The sequence below is a fragment of the Trachypithecus francoisi genome, unplaced genomic scaffold (genome assembly GCF_009764315.1).
Source record: "Trachypithecus francoisi isolate TF-2019V2 unplaced genomic scaffold, Tfra_2.0 Lachesis_group9, whole genome shotgun sequence".
NCBI lineage: Eukaryota > Metazoa > Chordata > Mammalia > Primates > Cercopithecidae > Trachypithecus > Trachypithecus francoisi.
In genome coordinates this window covers 72,269,037-72,295,015 of record NW_022681474.1, presented here as the reverse complement: position 1 = coordinate 72,295,015, position 25,979 = coordinate 72,269,037, and the positions used below count along the sequence as shown (strand labels likewise).

Below are 25,979 nucleotides of genomic sequence, written 5' to 3'. Positions count from 1 at the left end.
GACTTGAGGTGAAACGTTGCGAAAGCGTTAAAAATAGCTTACTAGTAATTTCAACATCCTGTAATTTTATCACAGATCAAGTTTCAACTGTCATACTATACAGACCTTATTCCCCATATAGTACATGTTTACTTTTTTAGCATGCCAGACCCACTTTGGAAAGATTGGTGCCAATATAATAAAAGCTGGAGGGGGGGTGTGCTGGAAGGAGTGGGAGGAGAGCGAGGAAGGGGGTGGGGGAACGTGGGGGAAGCGAGTACACCATTTTAAATCAACACTGCGAAAATGCAATCTAGCCTGGCGGAGGACCGGCAGCTGGGTCGGAGCGAGCGAGGGCTTTGCAGTCTCTGCCTGTTCCTTGTTCTGTCGCTCTTAAGTTTCTCTGTGTTTGCATAATAGCCGTGCATGCAAACCTCGCAATGCTCCAGGGCTCCAGAACAATAAATATACACATTTAAAGCCTTTATTGTCTTACGGTTCATGCCCCCGGTTTTCAACAGCTTAATTTCTGGTTGTATTTAACTAGTTTGCAAATGGATTTTTTCAGTTTCAAACTATTATTGAGGAAGCTCCCCTCCCTTTTTTGGCGGGGGAGGGGATGGGGGTGGGGTAGGAGTCGGTATATTATTCCTGTAGCGCTGGGTTATATAAACACATTATCATTTGAGAGCGCCCTTGGCGTCCATCAGCATTGTAAACACGTACTAGTGTATATACTTCAAAATTAAAGAATGCACACGCAGAACCAGGAGCCTGAATTCATATTCTGAGCAGACTCGCTGCTCGCATTTATTGATTTATCATGCATCGTTTATTGTTCCAGTCCCTAAATGCAGTCGCTGTCCGTTCAATATTGTTTGCAAAATCCTAAGATGTGTGTGCACTGCTCACTTGTCTCTTTTTTTTTGCTGAGTATTTTTTTGCGAAGCGAACAAATGCATTAATATTTATATGTTTATATAATCGATAACCCACTTTTCCCTTCCATGTAAATAGGCATCAAAATATAATTTAACAGATTAGTTCTCGAAAACATGGCAGTGAGGAAGCGTAATTTAACTATCAAACAAATCTACATGTCTAATAACAGCAAATCTGCTAAGGAGCATTAGAAAGAGGAGCAGCGCCCCGGAATCTCTGCAGGAAATGTTCTTTATATTAGACATATACAAGCAGGTCCTGTCAGATGCACAGCGGAGCTCGCTAGCCCTCCTCTCCTCCAAAAATCTCATCAGACAATATCCCTAGACAGGGGCGGTTAGAGAGAGAGGAATCACATCTCCACACAGTTTTAGGGTGCTTTTTATTTTTACAAATCTTTCTATGTGTCTTTTGCCTTGATCCATCCTCTTCCCGCCGAGATCGTACGGCGCCTTTCTCTCGATTATGAATTTGATCAATCCATATTTGGAAGAAAACCCACATAGTTTTTTCAGGAGCTGAAAATTGAGTCGTTATAGAAATATTAGGACATATTTTCAATCATTTCGGTGCCCAAAGGGAGGCAAGAGCTCAGTTTTATATTGAGACATTACGCCGGCTGAAGGCAGAGAATGCGTTTCCCTGCCAGGACCTGATGCAATCCATTCAAGCCAACAAGTTTGGAGAGAATGTTGAGTTCAATCAATTCAGAACGTCGAGATGGAGCCCAACTCACTCCAGGTATTTCGCTCTCCTCCGCTCCTCCGATCCCGGCACCCCCCGGCACCCCCCAACCCCCTAGCTCACCCACACCTCTGCACCCACCCACACCCCCCACAAACTTTTCACCAAACTTTTACCCTCTGCATCCCCCAAAATCATTTTTATTGTTTAAAAAAATCCCTGCACTGATCATACATACATAATGTAATTTTACCGCCTCAGATGGGGAGGTGGGAGAAGTGACGGTGGGGGGCCCTGAGTTTTTTTTTTTTTTTTTTTTAGGGAGGCAAAAAATTTGTGGGCGCTATTATTTTTCCACCCAGCGTTATATCTGTTGGGTCGTCTGTATTAAGAGAGTGGATGTGTGTGTAAATGTGTCTGGGAATAGATGTTTGTGCTCTGATGGCTACATTATTTATTTGGTGTTCTTTTCCCCCCCTGCAGTGGGTCGGCTCACCGTGTGGCTTGCACGGACCTTACATTTTCTACAAGGCTTTTCAATTCCACCTTGAAGGCAAACCAAGAATTTTGTCCCTTGGCGACTTTTTCTTTGTAAGATGTACGCCAAAGGATCCGATTTGCATAGCGGAGCTCCAGCTGTTGTGGGAAGAGAGGACCAGCCGGCAACTTTTATCCAGCTCTAAACTTTATTTCCTCCCAGAAGACACTCCCCAGGGCAGAAATAGCGACCATGGCGAGGTGGTAAACCTGTCTGTCCCTCTCTGCTTTCTTTATTATTTTTCCCCCTAGTAATGCTTATTACAGGGCAAGCTTGAAAATACTGTATTCACTTCTGCAGGCGAGCAGGATCGACTCCTTTTTTAAAGGGGTAGCGCCACTAGCTGGGGCTCGAGTATTTTGCCATTGTCAGAGTTTGGCTGTCAGCTTTACAAAGAGGATCCAACTGCTGATTTTAGTCAAGATCAAATAACTTGTTCGAGAAGGGTTTTGTTCAAGGATGTGTGTGTGTGTGTGTGTGTGTGTGCGCGTGTGTGTGTGTTCATTTGCTCTCCTGCTATTGCCTCTTGAACATCACATCCTTTTTATATTTTTTGCCTTTTGAAAATTTACCTTCGTGTCTGGCTTGGTCGTGTCTGGGTGGATTTCTTTCGGTGGGTTTCGATATTGTTCTCTCTCTTTTTTTTAAGTAAGTATTTGATATGTTTAAGAGGGCGGAAATTACGAAATGGAGGCAGAATGAGATCAAAAGCTATTGAGTTGGCAAAGACGTGTTGAATAAAGTGATAAATGACAGGTACTGGAATAATACATTCAAATAACTTGCAGATCTGCCCGGGCGGATTTCAAAGCGGTGGTGTAACAGGCACAAACACGTTAAGCATTAACAACTATCTCTCGCCCACTCCCTCTCCCCCCGGACAAGCCATTTGATGTTCTAGTTTGCAATTACTCCACGCAAAGTGGACGTCTTCCTGCGCGATCTTTGGGGGTGTGTGGGACGGGGGCGGGGGAGGGGAGGGCAGAGGGGTGTGTGCTCGCCCACTGGCCCTGCGGGTCCATCGTTCTCCGTGCCCAGACGGCGCTCCCGGGGAGGGCGGGGAGGGACAGAGCCTCCCCGGCACGTTTCTGGGCGGCCGCGGGGGCGCTCGCCGCGCTCCCGGGAGGACGCCGGAGGTGAGCCCGCTGTCACTGGGCGCCGGGGCGGCCGCCTCCCTTCGGCTCTGTCATTTCATGTGTGACCGCAGTTCTGCGGGCTCCCCTCGTCAGCTGACCGACCTCAGCGCCGTGGTACCTACCGGGGGGAACTATTTTGGGGAGTCTGTGCCCACGGCGCAGCGGGGAGGGAGGGCGCACGGCCGCCTGGCGAGGCTTTGTGTTGCCAAAGCGAGAGCAGGGTAATCAAACAGACTTTTGAGGGCAGCTAGTGCTGTGCCTGGCTCTCGAGCTTTCGAGGTAGGTGTAAGGATCTAAGGATCTTTTTGTTAAATGAATGGTTTCCCGTTTAACTCATCCTGGGGCTCGGAGCTGCCAGTCCTTCCAGAATTCCTTGGTCTGGTGGAGTTGATAGTACTTTTGGCATTGCCAGTTCACTCCCTCTCCCCAGGATCGAATTACTCGTCAGTGGTCTATGCCGGTTAATTACTGGAGTTCGTCGAAACGTTCGCCCTCGAATCTGCCTTTTCGGAAATAAGCCCCTCCCACCTCCCCGCTCACCTCCCCCCCTCCACCCTCCCTGGCCAGCTTTGGTTTTTAAATGTTCATATTTCCCGACGTCCGCCTGCAATTTTAAAAAGGTGTTGTTTGGAAATACTGTGAAAAATCCTGTAACCTACCAACAGGTTGAGCTCTTTACCCCTCCCAAGGTCTGGCTCGGCCCCCTCCCCCGACCCAACTTTCCTGCGCAGCTGTCTTCCTCCCCCTCCTCCTCCCCCTCCTGATTTCTTATGATTTGCTTTTCAAATTTATTACTTCAACATGGCCTGTGATCTGGAAAAGGGAAGGATTAAATATCCAGAAAAGAACTTGTGCCTAATAGACTTCTGACTAAGTCCAGGAGGAAATTATTCAGTGTTTTATGGGATATTTTGTGGTCACTCTTTTTCTGGGGGGAGGGATTGAAATTGGGATATTTTTTAAAGACCCTGAGTTGACCCCACTTGGTCCAGTTTTAATTTTTGTTGGTGTAATTAAATGGTGAATTCTGATTTAAGAATAAAGGCTATGTTTGCCAAACGTTGCATCTGCTGGAAGTGTTGACAGTGAATAGATATATTTTTAAATACACGATTTCTTTTTAATTGTTCATTATGGGGAATTGAAAGGGAACCATTGTAATGATCTCTGCATTTCGTCACTGCTATATGAGCCATACCTGAGAAAATTAATCTTGCCATTTAAAAGTAAACTCTGGGGGTTTGCAGAGGGAGATGGCTCTATTTATAATCCTCAGCTGCATATACATCGTCTAATATTATGCATGATTTGTTTTTTAATGCTAACACGGCTGGTAATTAGCTGTATGATTATACTTGTATATTTCATTAGGACTTTGGCTGATGTCATTGTGAATTATTCAGCCATATTAAAACAATTTTCAATTGAGATAATGACACGCCTCAAAATTATGCAAATGCAGGCTGCATTGTGCAAAATAATTATGACAAATGTAAAGCAGGTAGAAAGTTTCCCAATGCAGATCGGTTTTCCACCCTGCTGATGTCATTTCCCCCCTGGCCTAAGTTAGTCATTCATTAGCAGACTAGCAGCAGCAGTCTCCTCTGGAGGAGAGCCTTACAGAAACCAGCATTTACTGCTGGCACCTAGAGGGGGCAACAGGGCCCTCTCATTAAGAAATTTGCTTTGTTTTCACTTACTCCATTAACTTGTTTATATACATTTAAATGATTTTTATTATTGATTTTAAATAGTTTTGAATGATGCATTTGCCATTTGCAATATGTAACTGAAAGAGAAAGGTTTCTTGGTGATATGCACTGTTACTTGGAGAAAATGTTCAGCACATTTAATCAGCCAGAACAGTTTATTTTAAGTAACCAAATGGAGGTTAATAATTTCTTGATTGAGCTGACATCAGCATCCATTTCGAAAGGACAGCCAGGACTCAGTATGCTTTTTTTGGTTTAAGAGAATCATTCTGCCTTTTTATGATTTCTTGAAATGTAAAGACGTCAGTTCTAAAAGCAGAAAAATGATCATTGTGCAAGATTAGAAATAGCGTCCCTGTGTGGTTTGCTGTGATTTGCAGAGGGTTTTTTTTTTTTTTTTTTTGGAATATTTTCTCATGATTTTTGTAATAATTGTGGGAGGCTTGATAAGGCAGGACTTTGTACACCCATTTTACAGATGAGGACATAGACTTGGAAAGGTTATGTGGTTCGTCAAAGGTCACCAGGCTAGAACCCAGGCTTTCCTGAAATTCAGGGTTATCTTTTCTCCCCAGTGAAACCTACCCTTGAAAGCAGAGCTTGAACGCATTATATTATATTCTAGAAGTGTGTACTAATGTGGACAGTCCCTCAGACATTTTAGAATTGTAACTAGTTAATCAGGTTTGCCAAAGGTCACCAGATGTCTAGGTAGCAAAACTATCCTTATCCTATAAAGTTAAGCTAATTCTAATCAGTGGTATATAATGATAGCAGTTATATTTTAATAGTTATTAATGATCATTAACAATTTACTATTCATTTTAATGATAATGGTGATGATTAATATGCTTATATACACCAATGCCTTCATATATAATATTTCCAGTGTTGGCAACTGGTGTTGAGGAAAAGCATTCAAGAAAGTCACATTTTGATTCTGCAGCTTGCTATTTGCTTAATCTTGAACAACCGTTAAGTACTTGGAGCCTCAGTTTCTTCAGCTGCAAAATGGGAACAAAGTAGGGATGACTATAGATTGTTGGTGAAGATCAAGAGGATTTATAGGCAAAAGAGCTTTATATACTGTAAAGTGCTTAAATAAATAGAAAAGAATTATGATTATAGTGACCTTTGTTCTAGATATTCTTAACTTTATAAGCAATAAAAAAATAACTTTTGTGTCTATGTGGAGGTTCTTGGACCTAAAAATGATACCATCTTAAATTATCATGAAAATGAATAGCAGGGCCATGTGCAAGGAGTTAAGTATCTTTAGTAATTACTTACAATTGCCACATTCAGCCAGTAGCTCTTCAGAGGAGGAAAATGGCAAAGTAGGTGGGTAATTGGTTCTGTTACTGGATAACTTCTGATTACATTCATTTTCCAATTGCCAAGTACTTAATCTACTGGCAGTATACCCTCTTAAAATGGGTGGATATGCAAGCTTGGATTTCAGCCTGACCAGCCATCCCTGGGATTTTACAAGAAGGTTTGCTGGTCACCTCCAACTGTGCATGTGGATGGCTAAGCTAATGATGTCCAGGAGTCAAGATCAGGCATACCTGGATGTTACAGATTCTAGCATGCGTTCAGGATTTCTAAAAGTGATTTGGTCATCATCAGCCTCACTGCTGAATTTAAAAATGCTAACAATCCATGTTCTGGGGCCCCTATTGAAATCTACTTAAATAGAATATCTAGAGTTGGGTCCAGGAGTCTGAATTTTAAATATTTAAACAGTCCCAGTCTAGCTGTGTGATCTCGGGCAAGTTCTAAACTCTCTGTGCCTCCGTTTTCTCATCTGTGAAGTGGAAATACAGTCCTTATTTCCTAGGATTATTTTAAGGATTAAATAAGTTAATATACGTAAAATGCATATACCCAAAGTTGACACATAGTAGATACTTCAGTAATGGTTGACTGTTGTTATTATCATTAATATTAGCGTTATTCTCACTGAGGTTTGAAACCACTACCACGGAGCTTACTGAAGAAAGTTTTTCTGTGTGAGGGAATGGCACCTAGGTTAGTTTGCTAGGACATGTGGGCTTCCAAGTCCTACCAAACCAGGCTATCTTTCATCTCTATGTTGGCTTTAGCTGTGTCACCAAAATAAAAACTGTCTTAAGGATTTACATTTTACTGCAGAAGTAAGCTGTCAACTGGATCAGCAGGATTTTTTTTTTTTCAAAAGATTACCTGATTTGATCATATCTGGAGTTAGGCAGACACATTCTGCAATCTAGAAGGTGCTGGATTGGTCGTGCTCTTCTTTTTGGATAGCTCCTCAGTCTTGGTCTATAACCATAAGGTAATTTTTTGGAGATTTCTGAGACCTCTTAAATGACCACACTGGCCTTTGACAATTGCTTTAACTTTTTTAAGCCTCAGTTTCTTCCTCTGTAAAATAGATTTAATGATCTCAACTGTGCTGGGAATCAGAGATAATAATGAAAAGGGTCTGGAATCTAGCATAGTACCTACCCATGAGAGTTCAATGAATAATGGTTGCACTTATAATAGTTATTATTTATTTTTAGTAATCATCTTAAGCTAAGAAAAGGAATTATGTTTACTTTCTACCAAGCAGGTCTTTTAGAACAAAGATAAGATGTAAAGAATTGCATGGAGAGAAATTACTGGACTGTGACAAGGGTCACCCAAATAAGGCCTGAAGGCCAAATCTGGCCCACTGTCTGTTTTTGTGAATAAAGTTTTATTGGAATGTGGCCATGCTAATTGTTTAAGGCTGCTCTCAGGCTCCAACAGCAGAGTTGAGTTCTTTTGACAGTTACCAGATCTCTGGCAAAGTGGAAATATTTACCATCTGGGTTTCTACAGAAAAATTTTGCTGACCCCTGGCCTATGCAGTTGATCTGCCAGAAGGTAGATGATGTGTACCTGTTTTTCTTTCTTACTTGAGTTTTGGCCAGGAACCAGTAATATCAGAAATATAAGAAACTTAAGTAATATAAGAAATTGTACATTAATATTATATCATTAACGTTTACATATCCAATCCAATTTCACCATTGATTCTAGGACATTAAAATTTGAGAATGAGTGAAATAATATTAAATTATATTTTGTATGGTTAAGATCGAAACTTTAGCCAATATTAGTATTGTCTATCTTGAGTTAATAAAAAACTACTCCTGAAGTTCTATGTGCTCAGTACTCTGCTAGGTGAAGAGATGGATGCAAAATGGTTTGTGATGTGACCCGTTTTCTGAACAAATTTATCAATCTTGATAAGGAGATGAGATCAACATGTCTAAAAATGTAAAAGCAGTATGACACACAACACGTCAGTAAATTGTGCTGATAATACATGTAATAGGCGTCCAAAGGAAGGCTCCCAACCATCATGTTTTTGGAAAAAGAATTCATTAAATTTCTCAGGTGTTGATTGAAGACCTACTGTGTGCTGGCACTTGGATACAAGAGATTAAGAAAAATGGTTTCGGCAGGGTGTGGTGGCTCACGCCTGTAATCCCAGCACTTTGGGAGGCCGAGGCGGGCGGATCACGAGGTCAGGAGATCGAGACCATCCTGGCTAACACGATGAAACCCCGTCTCTACTAAAAATACAAAAAAAATTAGCCAGGCATGGTGGCGGGCGCCTGTAGTCCCAGCTACTCAGGGGGCTGAGGCAGGAGAATGGAGTGAACCCAGGAGGTGGAGCTTTCAGTGAGCCGAGATCACGCCACCGCACTCCAGCCTGGGTGACAGAGCAAGACTCGGTCTCAAAAAAAAAAAAAAAAAAATAGAAGGGGCCTCTGCTCTCAAGGAGTTCCCAGACTGCCTTTGTAGACAGACAGTAATCACAGAAAAGCCATCAGACACTTTCCATCTGCATTCCTTAGTTTGAGTTGAGATGAACTGAGATCATTATTTGTTTGTAGCATTTCTTAATCTTTCTGGAAATTAGAAAATACTGTCTTCATTTTTGAATTCTCACTCCCTGGACACATATTTGTAGAGCACCTATTATGTGCCAGATCCTATTCTAGGCCCTGGGGATACAGCATGAACAAGACAGACAAAAATCACTGCTCCCAGGGAGCGTATAGTCCAGTGGTTGGTTGTAACCTCTTGTGCACTTTATAGTTGTCTGTGTTCTTTTCCTTTACCTTGTCGCCTGACCCTATGCTCCCCCCACCATAGTGCTGTTCTCAGGAGCAGGCAGTTGTGCCTTATTCACCTATGGGTCCTCTGCAATATTTAGTGCTATTCAGTGAGTATTTTTTGAGTGACTGAACCACATAATTAAAATGCCTTCTTGCACACATTCTACCTTTTTAAAGCTTTACCCAGTTTCTTTCTGGCAGATGACCAGTGACCAGTCGTCCACATGTGGGCCAGATCCAGGACCCCATCTCACACTTCTTCTTTCTCTTCCAAAGTCTGTAGTCATTTTGCACTGTAGAATGTGAAACCATGGGAAGTGGTTTTTTCGTAGGAGCACGCACCAAAGAAATAAGCAAATATTTGAATGATTAGGCTGGAGGCAGCATCTCTGTTTCGTTGAGTAATTTTCCAGTCTCCGCAGTCAACCCATAAAAAGTCAGGGCTTTGTGGTGGCAATCTATGAAAAGACTAGACTTCAGGGAAGAAGATTCACTCCTCGCCTGGTGTTGGTTTGCAATTCATACAAGCCAGCATGTTTTGCAGGCTGATGGTCTTAACTAGGCCACATGTTTGATAGTGCCTCAAAATTGTAAGCAATTAAAACCTCTCTTGACAATTAGACTGTCAGGCACATACTAAGGAAGTGTTATTTTTATGAAATACAGGAGTCCATACATGTAAATACTTCATTATTAATTATTAATAAAGCATGCCATTGTTCATAGTGGCATCTAGTGATATATGACTCAAGCTCATTTATCAAAGTCTAGTTTTAACCAATATCCAGAATATAATTGCTTGAATCAAATGCATTCACTTGTCATTTTTTATAGCCAGTGTAGCTGGATATTTGCCATCTTCTACTCAGAATAATATTGTAGCGAGTGACTACCCGTTGCCTTGGCTTTTAAGGAAATTTAAAACAAATTTATCGATTGTTGGCTTAAGGATTCATTTGCCTCTCAGAGATGTAGTCATGGATTCCCTTATTTCTTGAAGAATCTACACTCACACAAATCCAAGAATGGATTTTTCTGGCCACACTGTGTTCCTCACTGACTTGCTGGAGATGAGAACCTTGGCCTTAGCCCTCCAGCGTATATCCCTCGTGCCCTGGACTGTGAGCATCAGTATCGACAACACATTTCAAACACGCAGATGATGATGATTATTGAAAGGGTGCTTTAGAATCATGGTAATGGCATCAATCTCTCACACACACTTGGGTAAATTAATTCTGCTTTTAAAATCAGATGCACTGTTAGCAGCGTTAAAGATGGATATTTGACATTTATCACGCAGACTAGGATGGGTGGTTTCATTACGTGAATTTTCTGTAGGATCTTTGTGGCTGTATAAATAGACACACAGTGGCGTGTGTCCTTGGCATATGACCATCAAGTTCACAGTCACATCTCCATTCCTGTGCCCCAGTAAGAACCCCAGGCGGCAGAGGCCAAATGTTGCTAGTCAATCTAGAGACCCCATAAACATATTTTCCCTCACCTTTCTTTTCTCATGACTCCAAGCACACCCGGCCTATGAAACACCCCTACCACCCCATAGTTGAGTTCCAAGCCTGATCAGTGGCACTAAACATTAAACTCTTGTCTTTGAGAATAATGGGCTTTGCTTTCTGTACCCTCAAGCATGTTGAGCTACTGTGCAAGCTGGAAAATAAAAATGTTCTAATTGTGTCTTTTAAATAAGCATAGGAGTGAATTAATTAGACCATATTTTGTCTTTAGTTGCTTAGTTACACAATAGTATTCCTGAGCACGAGTAAGATAAATTGGCTCTTTTTGTGCTGCTTGTCCCTTAATCATAATTACTGTATTGCTTAGGAGAGTAAAGCTTACATAGATTTTGCATTTTTTATTAATAGTCAAAAATATGCATATGATATATAAAGTATATGCTGTTCAACCTGTTTTATATGTGGGAAGAAGTTTTATTGTGGTGGTAACATTTGCATTAGTTGCTCAAAGATGTAGTTCTGGGAAATATATAATTGAAATGTTTTTGAATTGCTTTTTCTGGCCTTTTCAATCTTATTCAAAATAATAGTGCCTCCAGTCGTGGAGCAGTCATTCTCATTTGATTTAACATCTTTCTTTGCACTGCATGCGGGGCACCCAGTTTTAACCCTGCAGAGCCTAGATGAAGTTCTGTGATTCATAGGCTATACATTGTGCCTTACGTTTTTTGGCTCATGCTCTCAGGGCTTGGGGGGCAGGGGGCAGAAGGGTGCCTTTGTCTTGCCGTCATTATTCCAATGCCCTTTGCCCTTGGCTCACTTCCATGCTCCTTAAGGAAGGTTCTAGGGTTAGAGAGTGTAAGAGTTTGTTTTAGCATGAGCTGGACAACTATCTGTGCTTACCTTCTGGGGTCTTGCAAAATGTGATGTTGCTACTGAAGCTTGGACTTCTAACCCCCTACCCCAACCCTCCACCAAGGAGGGCAGCCGGAGTTCGACAGCTTGATATAGTTATTGAAAAATGAGAGAATCTGGATTATGACCCAGGATACTTGCTTGGTAAATGTATGTGAAAATCGACTCCATTGTTCTATTGTATTTGAAAAGCAAGTAAATTATTTACAGATATTTGCTAATTAAAGCATATGTTGTTTGACAAGCACAAAGGAACACAGTATAACTGGAGACAAAGAACTAAGTGCAAATAATTTAAACTCACTAATACTGTATATTCTTCTTAAGGCAGGAATATTAATGTGTATATATAGGGTGTTGGTCAAAAGGTACAAACTTTTAGTTATGAGATATCATATATATGTGTGCATCTTGTATCTAGAGATCTAATGTATAGTATATTGACTATAGTTAATAATACTGTATTGTATACTTGAAAATTGCTAACAGAGTAGATCTTAAGTGTTGTTACCACATCAAAAAAGGATAACTATGTGAGGTGATGAATGTTAACAACTTGACTGTGGTCATCTTCATCATATATATACATCAAATCATCACATTGTATACCTTAAATATATACAACCATCATATTGTATACTTTAATGTATACTATTTTTGTTAGTCAGTTATACTTCAATAAAGCTGGAAAAAATATGTATATATGCATATATATAATTATGTATGTATATAAATGCATGTTTATATATATATATACACACACACACACAGAGATAACTTGTCCTGTTATCTCTGTATACATTACACATATATACACATACGGTTTTTTTAACCCTTCCAAGGGAAGGCTCACATGCTACAGAGATAACAAGTCAGGTTACCCTCAAGCTGCTTGTCACTAGGCTTGCCCTAAGCTCTCTAATGGAAGATGAGATGGAAACGTTTTGACAGAATATTGTTTTCCCTTTCGTTCAATTTTTGCTTGCCGTTATCTAGTTTGAGCTCAGCTCAGAGTATCACCAGAAAGAAGGGAAATTAGCCAGACACAGTCAGAGAATAAAAATGTTCTCACCCATTCCCTTGTCCTCAGACTTTCCTGAATGTGATAGGCTCAGGTTTAGTTGTTTTTATTCTGTGAGTACCCAACTCTGGCAGTGTTCTGGCTGGAAATTTGCATTGTGGAAAAGACGCTGGTGATACAAGGCAAAGGGCAGACCAGTGAAGGTCAGATGCAGGAAAGGTCATTGATAATGTTCTCAGAGGCTTTTTCCTGGCTGCAACTTTGGTGTATCCATTGGTAAAACTGGTCCCTCTGGCTCTGCTATCTGCCACCATGTTTGGTTTTAGGCATGGCTAGCTTAAAGTCCCTTAGTATTGTTGATAACGATGGTCAAGAAGAATTACCATGGTTATTTAGGAGAAAGGCTCATGTCTAATTTGCCATGGACATTTTGGTAGACTCACAGGATAACAAGTTAAAAGAGGTAGAGGAGAACAAATCCAGCCCTCTTTATTTAATAAATGCAGAACCTGAGGCCCAGAAAAATCTTGGACATGTCCTCAGAGCTAGCGAGTGACAGAAGTGGAACTAGGATTCAGTGTTCTCAGGCACCACAGTCTGGTCTGCTGTTTTGGGGAAGGGGCCGCTCTCTTGAGGTCATGTCCTGAGGAAAGTAGGCAAGTGCTTCCCATGGCTGTGTTCTTGGTAGGCCATTCCAGTGCCCTGTCTTATGCTAGTGCATGGTGCCATGGGGGATACCACTTTTATAAAACAACTCATGGAGAGTATGCACTTTACTGGAATGGCAGGATACTTTGTTTTGTTTGTTTGTTTGTTTTTGGATGGAGTTTTGCTCTTTTCACCTAGGCTGGAGTGCAATGGTGCAATCTCGGCTCACTGCAACCTCCGCCTCCTGGGTTCAAATGATTCTCCTACCTCAGCCTCCCAAGTAGCTGGGATTACAGGCATGCGCCACCCATGCCTGGCTAATTTTGTACTTCTAATAGAGATGGGGTTTCTCCATGTTGGTGAGGCTGGTCTTGAACTCCCGACCTCAGGTGATCTGTCCGCCTCAGCCTCCCAAAGTGCTGAGATTACAGGTGTGAGCCACTGCGCCCGGTCCTGGAATGGCAGGATACTTAACAGAGATTTAGTGATTACACAGAAGCCAGGATTGATACTCAGAATCCCAGACTGGACATCGCCTTCATTTCCATAATTTTTCCTGAAGCCAGGAGGGCCCTCTAATGGGATGCTATTTATATTGGCTGAAGAAAAGCTTCGCCAAAAGGTGGCAATGTTGGTAATAAATGGAACTGGTACTTCTGCCAACATCTGATACTCACGGATGGTTTCATCATTTAGAAGTGTGTATCTACTATGTGCCTACTATGTATCAGTTCTCCGTTCTGGGGATATAATAGTGAGCAGTGAGTGACTAGTACATAAAGATTTCTGTTCTCAGAGAGCATATTTTCTCTCCTATAGTAAGAAGGAAGAAGCAACTTGATTAATTTGTCCCAAATGGAGGGAAAACCATCTCCATACATTGTAGTCTTAAAACTGAATTCACGCTTCCTTTAGAGTGCTTTCTCTTCTCTGTGTATTCACAGCCTAGAGAAAATGCCCCACCTTTCCCTTTCCTGAAACCATCTGCAAAATGTTCACCCACAGTGTTTTCAATGAAGTAAAAGTCACGATATTTTCCATTAATTCAGTGACCACTTACGTATCAGGCATTGCAAAAACGTTAACATATAAATTAAATATAAATAAAATATCTCATTTAATTCTCATGGCTAGTCTATAATGTCAGTAGTATTTTGACGTTTCCATACTTTGTAGATGATGCAGCTGAGGCCACAGAGGTTAAAGGAACTTGCCCAAGGTCACACATAGGTGAGACTCAAGAGTCAGGATTGAAACCCATGTTCTCCCGATGCTGCCAAGACCAGTGGGCGAGCTTTGTTTCTCGGTAACTTTAGAATATATTGAGAACTCTCAACATTAGCATTGGGACTTTCACTATATACTGATGTATTCTTTAATTGAGTCTTTGTGAAAGCTTCTTTCCTGCTCTTTAGGGACTCGCACAGTTGACTGATACCCAGATAACAGTAATACCCTACACACGGGTAATACACTTTCAAAGGGCACTTCAGACTCCACATAGCGCCTTTCTCACATTTCACGAGAGAGTAATCTCAGGCTCAGTACCTCCAGCGTGCCTTTGTGTGCAGCCCAGCACTGGGCACTGGAGAGAGAGAGGTGGAAAACCAGGCAGATCCTGCCCCCACAGAGCTTACCATCAGGTGGGGACCACACGCATAGTATATAAACTTATCACAAACAAAGGAGTGATTTTGTGATGTGGTCAAGGGGATGAAGGGAAAATATAAGTACCTCTGTCAGGGGTACATGATTTTGTCAGAAAGGTCTTGGGAGGCATTTTAGAAGAAATAACATTTGAGGGGAAGCCTAAGGGATCTGGGGGTGAAGATTGGGAAGTTTCTAGGCAAGGTGTAGGGTGAGTGAAACCTCCCTGCAGAATAGTTTCTGGGCTGGGCTTGGCCTTGGTGAATTCAATAGCCAGGTTAGAGATACCCACTGATGCCCACTGGAGACACCTATTGGTCTAGGTATCATCTAGACACCTGGGGTGCATATTTAGAGCTAATGTACATCATTTGGCTGTGGAGATGGTTGAAAACAGGGCAAGTAGCCGGGCACGGTGGCTCAAGCCTGTAATCCCAGCACTTTGGGAGGCCAAGGTGGGCAGATCACGAGGTCAGGAGATCGAGACCATCTTGGCTAACACGGTGAAACCGCGTCTCTACTAAAAAATACAAAAAACTAGCTGGGCGAGGTGGTGGGCGCCTGTAGTCCCAGCTACTTGGGAGGCTGAGGCAGGAGAATGGCGTAAACCCGGGAGGTGGAGCTTGCAGTGAGCTGAGATCCGGCCACTGCACTCCAGCCTGGGCAACAGAGCAAGACTCCGTCTCAAAAAAAAAAAAAAGAAAACAGGGCAAGCTAAGGCAAACTAAGGCCCATAGGCCAACTCTGATCTACTACCTGTCTTGTTTGTTTGTTTGTTTGTTTGAGACAGAGTCTCACTCTGTCGCCAAGGCTGGAGTGCAATGGCACAATCTCAGCTCACTGCAACCTCCGCCTCCCAGGTTCAAGTGACTCTCCTGCCTCAGCCTCTGGAGTAGCTGGGATTACAGGTGCCCGCCACCACGACTGGCTAATTTTTGTATTTTTAGTAGAGATGGGATTTCACCATGTTGGTCAGGCTGGTCTTGAACTCCTGACCTCAAGCAATCCACCCGCCTCGGCCTCCCAAAGTGCTGGGATTACAGACGTGAGCCACCGTGCCCAGCCTTGTTTGTTTGTTTTTGAGATAGGGTCTCGCTCTGTCACCCAGGCTGGAGTGCAATGGCGTGATCTTGCCTCACTGCAACCTCTGTTGCCCAGGTTCAAGTGATTCTTGTGCCTCAGCCTCCTGAGTAGCTGGGATTGCAGGCAGGTGCCACCCCACCCAACTAATTTTTGTATTTTTTTAGTAGAGATGGGGTTTTGCCATGTTGGCCAGGCTGGACTACCTGTTTTTGTAAATAAAGTTTTATTAGCACAGAGCCATGCCCACTTGTTTACAAATGGTCTCCAGTAGCTTTCGCACTATAGTGGCAGAGTTGGGTAGTTGCAGCAGAGACTATATACCACACAGAGCTTAAAACATTTACTATCTGGCCCTTATAAAAAATGTCAACCCCTCATTTAAAATAATATTAATAAAAGTAATAGTAAAACTAGGTCCTGACAGATTAATATGTGACATTTCATTTACTCTTCTAACAGTAATACTGTGAGGTAGATTCTAGTGTCATCTCCATTTTGCGGGAGGGTAATCTGAAAGGTTAGGTAACTTGTCCGGGTCTCCAAATTCACTCATCTGGTAAATGACAGAGACTGAATGGGAACTCAAGCTGTCTTGATTCCAAAATGCAGGTGGCAGAAACGTTGTGCTGTCCTATTTACAAGTAGAGGAAACGGGAAGTATTAGAAAAGGGTGGTAAAGTTAGCTGAGGTTTTACTCTGTGAAATAAAACTGCACAGCAGCTGTATCCATCTTTCAAGGTCCCATTCAAAACCCACCTCCTCCTTGAGGTCTTCCATTCACTGTCTAGCAACAAAGAAGCCACAGAGGCACAGGTGTAAGTGCCCTCTGGGTCAGGCAGATAAGATCTATGAGTGACTGGGCCAGGTCTTGGAGACAATATGATATTCAGGGGAACTGGGGAGTGCATGACTGGTTTGAGGCATCCCTCTAAAATGTTCCTCTTGAGCCAGGTGCCATGGCACGTGCGTGTAATCCCAGCTACTTGGGAGGCTAAGTGGGGAGGATCACTTGAGCCCAGGAGTTCAAGGTGAACCATGATTGCACCACTGCACTCCAGCATGGGCAGCAGAGTAAGACCCTGTTTCTAGTTAAAAAAATAATAATAATAATTAAAAAAATAAAATGCCCTTCAGTTTCAACCTAGCATTGCTGGGCAGGAATGTCATTCTGAGATATTGCCAAATCTTTCCATTTTTCAAGAGAAACCAGAAACCTAGATTTTCTTGTGATTTTAGTTGACTATTTATTTATTTATTTATTTATTTGAGACAGAGTCTTGCTCTGTCGCCCAGGCTGGAGTGCAGTGGCATCATTTCGGCTCACTGCAACCTCCACCTCCTGGGTTCAAATGATTCTCCCTGTCTCAGCCCCCTGAGTAGCTGGGATTACAGGCACGCGCCACCATGCCCGGCTAATTTTTGTATTGTTAGTAGAGACAAGGTTTTGCCATGTTTGTTAGGCTGGTCTCACTGTGCCTGGCCCAATCCAATTTTTAAAACACTCTCTGTGGGCCAAACAAAATGTGTCTTCTGTCCAGATGTGGCCCACAGGCTGCCACCTTGCCATCTCTAGAGCAAAGCTTTGGACTCTTACAGTTTTTAAAACTTTCTCATAGTTGGCCCATTTTCTGTAACTAAAGCAAAAAGAACCGTGGATCCCAAAGGGGCTATTAAAAACGGGGTGGAGACAACCAGGTGGATAAAGCCAGGGCTCTGGAGTCTGCGGGGAGGGCAGGAAGAGATGCGCAAGAAGAAGAGTTTGGCTCTGCCCTGGAGCCTACATTTAGGCTTGAGGAGGGAGGCAGAGACAAGCTGTGGAAAGAAGCACGTGAATGTGAAGGTGACCTATAGCCATCCTGGAAGGCGTCCTGGAGAAGAGGCCCTTGAAAACACTTAAGGATGGATGAGGGTGGGAGATGAGAAGATCCTAGGCAGAAGCAAAGCCATAGGCAAGTAGGAAGGAAGGACATACCAATACCGGATATGGTCTGGATTTGGTAAGAGAGCACAGGTCTAGTGGGAAATGAGGTAGATTGAGGCCAGACCTCAGGGAGTCTAGCATGTCATGTGGATTGGAATCTGAAGGCAGTGCTGCCAAATAAATTCACACATCTGTTTTCTCTTTCTAGTTAGAATATAAACCCTTAGCCTTGAAGACTAGTAGAATGGAGCGTGAATATTTACTCTGCCAGTTAGTAGCTGTGTGTCATCTTGGCCAACTTGCCTAATCTCTCTGGCATCTCAGTTTCTTACCTGTGAAATGACTTGATCTTGCTGGGCTAAGAATGTTAAGTGAGATGCTTATGGGCAAAGAGCACAAAACCATGACCTGGCTTATCCTAGGTCTGCAGCAGATGTTGGTTATTGACCCTGCCCTCCCTGGTCAGGGACTACATCGTAACTTTTAAAGTCTTAGTGCTAGACTGTTAATAACTCCTTAATAACTAATTTATGGGTTGAGGTATTAGACTATTATTTGAAAAACAGGAACTAAGGAAACCGTCATGTTAAATAGAGTTAAACTTCCTGGTTTTGCATTTACCCCAAAAGACTTCTCCTGTGTTTAGGTTCAACATTTTTGATCTATATCGGTGATTTCCAGTCACTTTGAAGGAGACATGTTGGAATCCACTCTATTCTGTTCTATGTAGATGTCAAAGGTACATTAGGGGCCAGGCACGGTGACTCATACCTGTAATCCCAGCACTTTTGGGAGGCTGAGGTGGGCAGATCACTTGAGGTCAGGAGTTTGTGACCAGCCTGGCCAACATGGTGAAACCCTGTCTCTACCAAAAACACAAAAATTAGCTGGGCGTGGTGGCATGCACCTGTAATCCCAGCTACTCAGGAGGCTGAGGCAGGAGAATTTCTTGAACCTGGGAGGCAGAGGTTGCAGTGAGTCAAGATTGTGCCACTGCACTGCAACTCCAACCTGGGTGACAGAGCCTGACTCCGTCTCAAAAAAAGAGAAAAAAAAAGGTACATTAGGGGACATCTCTTCCATTGGCCACAACAAAATTAACTGAGATAGGAGGATGACAGAGTCAAGAGACAAAACTAGCTTTCCAGATGTTTAATCTAGGTGCCCCACCCTCCACCCTGCCCTTTCATGATGCAACCATCAGGAAACCTGGTGTTGAGCTGCGAAACATGCAAAACATTGAATTCATTGTAAATAAACCCACTATTCCTCCATTTTAGAAAAGTTTGCTGTATTTTCTTTTCTTAAAAACACCCCTTACTTGAAAATTTGCTTCATCCCCTTGTCCCCTTCCTCACAACCATCTTCCTCATTTGGGGCTGGTCATGGTAGGGGGTATATTCCAATCCAACTCTTTGAAAGATGCAAAAAGCATCAGCCAGACCATGTAAAGGGAAAGGTCCCAGCCAAAATGGCTGGGGGAATCTCAGAAGGATCCTCCAAATAGAGAGAGCCTGCTGGGCCATTAAATCCTTTTGCTTTGGGTTAATCCCACAGTGTATATCAGGTGACTAGAATTCAGATGAAAACACTGCAATAGTACTCAGTCTCCTCGCCAAATGATTCCAAAATATATGGGTTACGAATACAGAAAAAATAACTGAATTTGGTGTTTCTTAAGTAAAATAATCTGTTCCATTCTGTTCCTTGTGAATATTCTCTCTAATAGTCTAATTGTGTTTTGTGCTCCTGGGGCCTGAGTGTGTTTTTAGCAACAATGCATTGGTTGTAAAATATGCATCCCCAACTATCTGGACAGGCAAGAAAGAGGGCTCTAGTAAAAAGGCTGAAGGTTTTTTTTTTTTTTTTTTTTTTTTTAATGCAGATCATATGAATCACATAAATGGTGTTGTCTTTAAAAATTATCAACAAGCTCTGGGTGCATTTTTATTTCTTCATATTATAGGTCCTGTTTCTCACTCCACATTTTTGATATTACTAGATCAGTAATTCAATAGACAGCCAAGCAGGTGTTCAAATCACTCCTGACCCCCAGAATTCCTTAAATGACCCCTTGAGGCAGTGGAGTGAAAACATTCTCAGCATGTCAGAATATTGAGATATCTCAGTTGCCTTAAATTTTTTTCTTTTTTTGCCTTAATCTTTACAGGCTTTTTTGTGTGCCTTTTTTTTTCTCTGCTTAAGCCAAGAGGAATCTTAACTTCAATCTTGGCCATGAGGATTGGGGGACTGGAGGACAGGGTCTGCAGATTGTACTTATAGTTAATACAGTTCTAACTGCACAGCTGTGCCAGCTAACTTTTCTAATTGGTCTTTAAAAGATGAATCTTTTTTTTTTTTTTTTCCGAGATGGAGTTTCACTTTTGTTGCCCGAGTGGGAGTGCAATGGCGCAATCTCGGCTCACTACAACCTCTGCCTCCTGGGTTCAAGCGATGCTCCTGCCTCAGCCTCCCGAGTAGCTGGGATTACAGGTGCCTGCCACAACGCCCGGCTATTTTTTTTTTTGTATTTTTAGTAGAGACGAGTTTTACCATGTTGGCCAGGCTGTTCTTGAACTCCTGACCTCAGGTGATCCACCTGCGTCGGCCTCCCAAATAAAAGATGACTCTTAAATGAGTAGAAGGAAAAAAAAGGAAGATGGGGCTTGGAATTCTCATATGGTAGTTAAGGGCATAACATAATATTGCTATTACATTTCTATTTTTAAATGTAGGCCTTTGACTATAACCTTTATTCAATTAAATTCAATCAATATTTATTAGGATGTACCAGAGTGATAAAGGGATGAATAAAATCAGCTTCTTTCTCTCTAGTTAGAGGAGATAAAACATGTTAAAGTTAGCCATACTTGGCAAGTTTATACTGCCTCTTTCATACTGAAAAATACACTGACATTGTTAAATAGTATTCTTAGAAATTTCTATGGATAACCCCCCAAAATGAAAGATCTCTTGTACAGGCAGTTGATTTAGGATTTAGGCAGTTGCACGAAGTATTTTACTATTGGTTTGTCTTCATCTTTGCAGAAAATTATCTAATTTCTAGGCATACTCGAAACATATTTAGCACCTCATTTTACAAACTTTATTTTATTGTCACACAATGGCGTGTAAATGTGTCCTGTGTTAAAGATGGTTGTAACGGTTATCTATTGTTGTGCAACAGATTACCCCAGATTTGGTGTCTTGTTAAAACAACACTTACTATCCACAGTTTCTGTGGGTGGCAAGTCTGAATAAGGCTTATCTGGGTGCCTCTTGCTAAGAGACTCTCAAAGCTGCAGGCAAGGTGTCCTCCCCAGCTGTGGCCATCTGAAAGCTCTGTAGAGGGAGGATCTATTAATACTTGAGGCCCACTCACTTGCCTATTGATAGCTCTCAGATCTCTTAGGCTGTTGGACTAAGGCCCTCAGTTCCTCTCTGGCAGTGGGCCTGGGTCTTCCTGGCTTCCTTGCTGGGCCACATGGGCCTCTCCATAGGGCAACTCAAACATGGCAACAGACTCCCCTCAGACTGTAAGATGTAGGAATGAGACACAAGCCATAGTCCTTTTACAACCTGATGCTGAAAGTGACATCCCGTCACTTTTGCCTAATTCTGTTTGTTAGAAGTGAGGCATTATTATCTAGCCCACACTCAAGAGCAGGAGATTATTAAAAGGTTGCGTATAATCTCAGGGGACCATCTTCAAGGCCACCTATTACAGCTGGCAACAGAGCCAGTCGCTTTAGTGTACAGCTCATCTGATGAGGGTTGAAAGGTATTCTTACTCTGTTTTGCTTTTTTCCTTTTTTCCCTTTTATTATTTGTTTATCTATTTATTTATTTTTGAGACAGAGTCTCACTCTGTCACCTAGGCTGGAGTGCAGTAGTGTGATCACGGCTCACTGCAGCCTCGGCCTCCCTGGCTCAAGCGATCCTCCCACCTCAGGCTCCCGAATAGCTGGGACCACAGGTGTGCACCACTGTGCCCAGCTAATTTTTTGATACAGTCTCCTTGGGTGGTTCCTCCCAAACATCTCCCCACTCTTCAGGGCATATAACTATAGATGACATACAAAGTAGACTGCAGATTGCCATAATCTTTTGAAGATTTGTTAGTCCTACAGCACGTCAACAAGCCGCATTGGGTCTTTTTTACATCTAATGTCTTGATCACTGCATTTGGAGAGTTGCTGGAAAGGGCGTTGTGTCTGGTTAGATGAGAAATCGGCAGAGAGAAATGAGGAAGGAGGATCCTGTAGCTGATAAAAACAGACTCCTTAATGCATAAGAAAATAGGTATGTTTGGGCTGGGCGCGGTGGCTCACACCTGTAATCCCAGCACTTTGGGAGGCCAAGGTGGTGGATCACCTGAGGTCAGGAGTTCAAGACCAGCATGGCCAACACGATGAAACCCCATCTCTACTAAAAATACAAAAATTAGCTGGGCGTGGTGGCACATGCTTGTAGTCCCAGCTACTCAGGAGGCTGAGACAGGAGAATCACTTGAACCCGGGAGGCGGAGGTTGCAGTAAGCCGAGATTGCGCCACTGCACTCCAGCCTGGGTGATAGAGTGAGACTCTGTCTCAATAAAAAGAAAAGAGAAAATAGGCATATTTCATGCACAGTGGTTCAGGAGGGGCTTTAAATCACATTGGCATAACGCCCATGGAAAGAAGACCTAAAAATCCACATGAGAGGGATTCTTGTCCCAGGTGTGTTTCTCATGAGTGTATCTACAAGAGGTGAGCATCTCCTGGCCCTCCTTCCACCTTGTGTATATGCCAGGAGAGAGGCTGGTCTGCCATCTTTTAAATTTTGTGCAAGTTAACTGTTTTGTGGGAAGACTCAATGATTTTTCTTTCTGGAAGGGTGCAGTTTGTTCTTCAGCAAAGTGCTCACAACATACATATGTAGGCATTAGAGGTTTGAGAAAAAGATAGTATTAACAGATTCTGGCCAATGCTTTTTTTAATGCATGATGATGTTCAGTGATACTGGTTAATTTTTAATAATGGAAATTGATTTATGGAGTGGCTTCCATGTTAAACCTAGTGGGAACTTAAAGAGAAGCGGTCTGGATTCAAATTGAGGAGCATGCATCAGCAGTAAGACATACACATGGGGAATGTTGTGTGTTTTTAGTTTTTTAGCATTAAATGTACCATGTACCATGGTTCTTCCAGTGGCTTCATGCATGCTGTTCCCTCTTCCCACAATGTCCTGTGTTCTTCCCCATCTTCCCTCACCTCTTAACTTGGCTGCTTCCTTTTCTTTCTCAGGGTCTGAGCAGAGAGACCTTTCCTGACCACTCGATTTCAGTCATCCCTGATTCCACCTCGTGTCCCATCAATGCCTGTTCTCATCCTTTCGCATCAGATTTTGTTTATTATCTGGCTCTTCTGCCCAGTCCACACATACATGACTGTCCGCTCTAGAAGGGTAGGGGTTTTGTCTGTTTTATTCCTGGCTGTAACCCCAGTGACTGGCATAGAGTTGGTGTTCAATAAATATTTGTTGAACCGATTAAATCACTTATGACCATTTTTCATTATATAAACCACATTTAGCTAAGGGCTTACGTTTACTGTCCATCTTCCCCACCTTGGCTGGTGTATGACTCAGAGAGGCTTGTTCCCCAGCTGTTCCTAGTGCCTAGCACAGCTCAGAATAGATGCTTACAACACTGAGGATGAAAGAGTGAGTGAACTCTCTGACAAAGGACTAGAAGGGGCCGGGCGCGGTGGCTCAAGCCTGTAATCCCAGCACTTTGGGAGGCCGAGACGGGCGGATCACGAGGTCAGGAGATCGAGACCATCCTGGCTAACACAGTGAAACCCCGTCTCTACTAAAAATACAAAAACTAGCTGGGCGAGGTGGCGGACGCCTGTAGTCCCAGCTACTTGGGAGGCTGAGGCAGGAGAATGGCGTAAACCCGGGAGGCGGAGCTTGCAGTGAGCTGAGATCTAGCCACTGCACTCCAGTCCGGGCGACAGAGCGAGACTCCACCTCAAAAAAAAAAAAAAAAAAGGACTAGAAGGAGTATGAGCTGCACTTCCCAGGCAAGGGGCAGGAGACTCTCCCTGGGCACTGTGTGTTTCTGAAGGGCAGCACCAGGTCTTCTCCATCCTTATCTCTGTAGCTGATACTCAGCCCTGTGCTTGAGCAGACAGTCAATACAAGGTGATTGGATCAGATTAAATTGAGTTTGGGAAAAGCTAGAACAAAATCTCTCCTGACAACAACACTGGATAAAGCTCAGCTTGTGAATGCCCTCTTAAAGGTGGCAGAGATGGCTCCTCCTGGATTCCCTCCTGTGCTTGTTTTGTCAGAATGCCTAGTAGTATGCATCTACTCATTCATTTATTCATTGTTTCTTAAAGCTCCACCTGCAAGGATGCAGAGCACAGTTTTCAGCCCCACCTTTAGAAAGCGTGTCTTGAGGAAAAGTTAGGCTGTATTCTCTGGCTTATACAACCTCCCGGAGGAGGCAAAAGAGTTGGACTCAGGCGGTCGTGGTTGCTTGAGTCTGTCCTCTGTGTTGGCCTCCACACCACAGTCGTTGAACAGGAGTAAAAAGGCACCAACTGTGGTTGCAAATTGGCTTTTGCATTAATCCTGGCTTATTCAAAAACACTCGATATTTTTCCAAACTGAATTTAGGGCTTTTGATTGAAGCCTGAATCATTTACCGCAGCAGAGCATATCACTAGTCTAGGAAAAACTAGAACTTAAAAATACAAAGTCCCTTTAAGTAATCCAATATAGGATAATTACATTATTAAATAAAGCTGTGGGTCTCAAATGATCCCACTGCCATTGTGCATGTGAGGATAATGATGTGAACTGTGCTAAGTGAACAGAGCAAAAAAAATTTAATGAGAAGGGAGTGTGTCTAAATCATATGTTTATGTTTAAACAGAGGCTACAAAAAACAGGAAGATTTACTCGGTTTGTACATTAAAGTGTCCTAAATAGGCATAAGGCTGTCAGTGATTCTCGGAAGACTGCTCTTCTAATTAATGGCAACGGTGTATCAAGACTTTGTGCCAGATGACCAGTAACCTTTAATAATTCAGATTTTCATACACCAACAGGGGCCAAGGGTTTTCTTCTTCCTTTGAGGGTCTTTATGGGATAGACTGCTGGACGATGTACCTGGGCAGAAGGTCATGTGCCTGCAAAAGTGGGTGAAAAAGGCTGGGCATGGTGGCTCATGCCTGTATCCCAGCACTATAGGAAGCTGAGGCGGGTGGATCACTTAAGGTGAGGAGTTTGAGACCACCCTGACCAATACCGCGAACCCCTGTTTCTACTGAAAATACAAAAAATAGCTGGGCATGGTGGCATATATCTGTAGTCCCAGCTGCTTGGGAGTCTGAGGCAGGAGAATCACTTGAACCCAGGAGGCAGAGGTTGTAGAGAGCAGAGATCGCACTACTGCACTCTAGCCTGGGCGACAGAGTGAGACGCTGTCTCCAAAAAAAAAAAAAGAAAAGAAAAGAAGGGTCAAAAAAATCAGGAGATGTTAAAGTAATCGTCGAGTCATTCCGGATTGGGTAGTAGTTGGGATTGGTCTTTATTGTTACTGTTTTTGCTTTTATTGAGTGTTCTTACATGTGGCTTACCTGAGCATAACACTGGAATTAGGCTCATTTATCTTCTTTGTTAATGTTTTAATGGCCAGAGCTAACTATTTGGGTGCCAAGGCTAGCTTTTATTATGGCAACCTGAAAGGAGTTAAAAAAAAAAAAAAAAGACTATGGAGTTTACACCCTATTAATTTGGCCAGAGAAAAAGTAGGCAGGCTTAACCACTGATATAAGTAAGGCCTCTTCTTTGCATATCAAATGCTTGCCTCTTTAGAGAGAGAGTATGTAGGACACTGGGATGCAATTTTCTGCTCTCTGTGTAAGTTGTCTTTAATTTTAGGGAGGAAAAAGGTACATGCATGGTAAGCCCAAGAGGAAAGAAATGGAACAGGGAATTATGAGAGGATGTTTCCAGGGCTTTCTTTGGAGATGGGCAGGGGAGCAGGCTACAGCCGACGAGGTTTTAGATTAGTGTGTATTAAAAATGTATTTAGGAACATAAAATATTTAGGATTTTTGAATTACTTGTTTGATACCCAAATG

At 42.6% G+C, this 25,979-nt stretch overlaps 1 protein-coding gene across 4 annotated transcripts in view; it reads left to right on the top strand.

Annotated features, from left to right (window-relative positions):
- Positions 1 to 1,580: 1,580 nt before the first annotated feature.
- Positions 1,581 to 25,979, top strand: part of ARID5B (AT-rich interaction domain 5B) — a 195,813-nt gene continuing 171,414 nt past the window's right edge. For 2 of the 4 annotated variants that reach the window (XM_033209158.1, XM_033209157.1), the window contains exons 1-2: positions 1,581 to 1,662; positions 2,089 to 2,343. In XM_033209158.1, the coding sequence (XP_033065049.1) occupies positions 1,642 to 1,662; positions 2,089 to 2,343 (276 nt within the window). In that variant the 5' untranslated portion in view covers positions 1,581 to 1,641. Of the gene's footprint in view, positions 1,663 to 2,088; positions 2,344 to 3,040; positions 3,394 to 3,538; positions 3,559 to 25,979 lie in introns of those variants that run through there. The other 2 variants (XM_033209159.1, XM_033209160.1) reach the window with 2 other exon arrangements.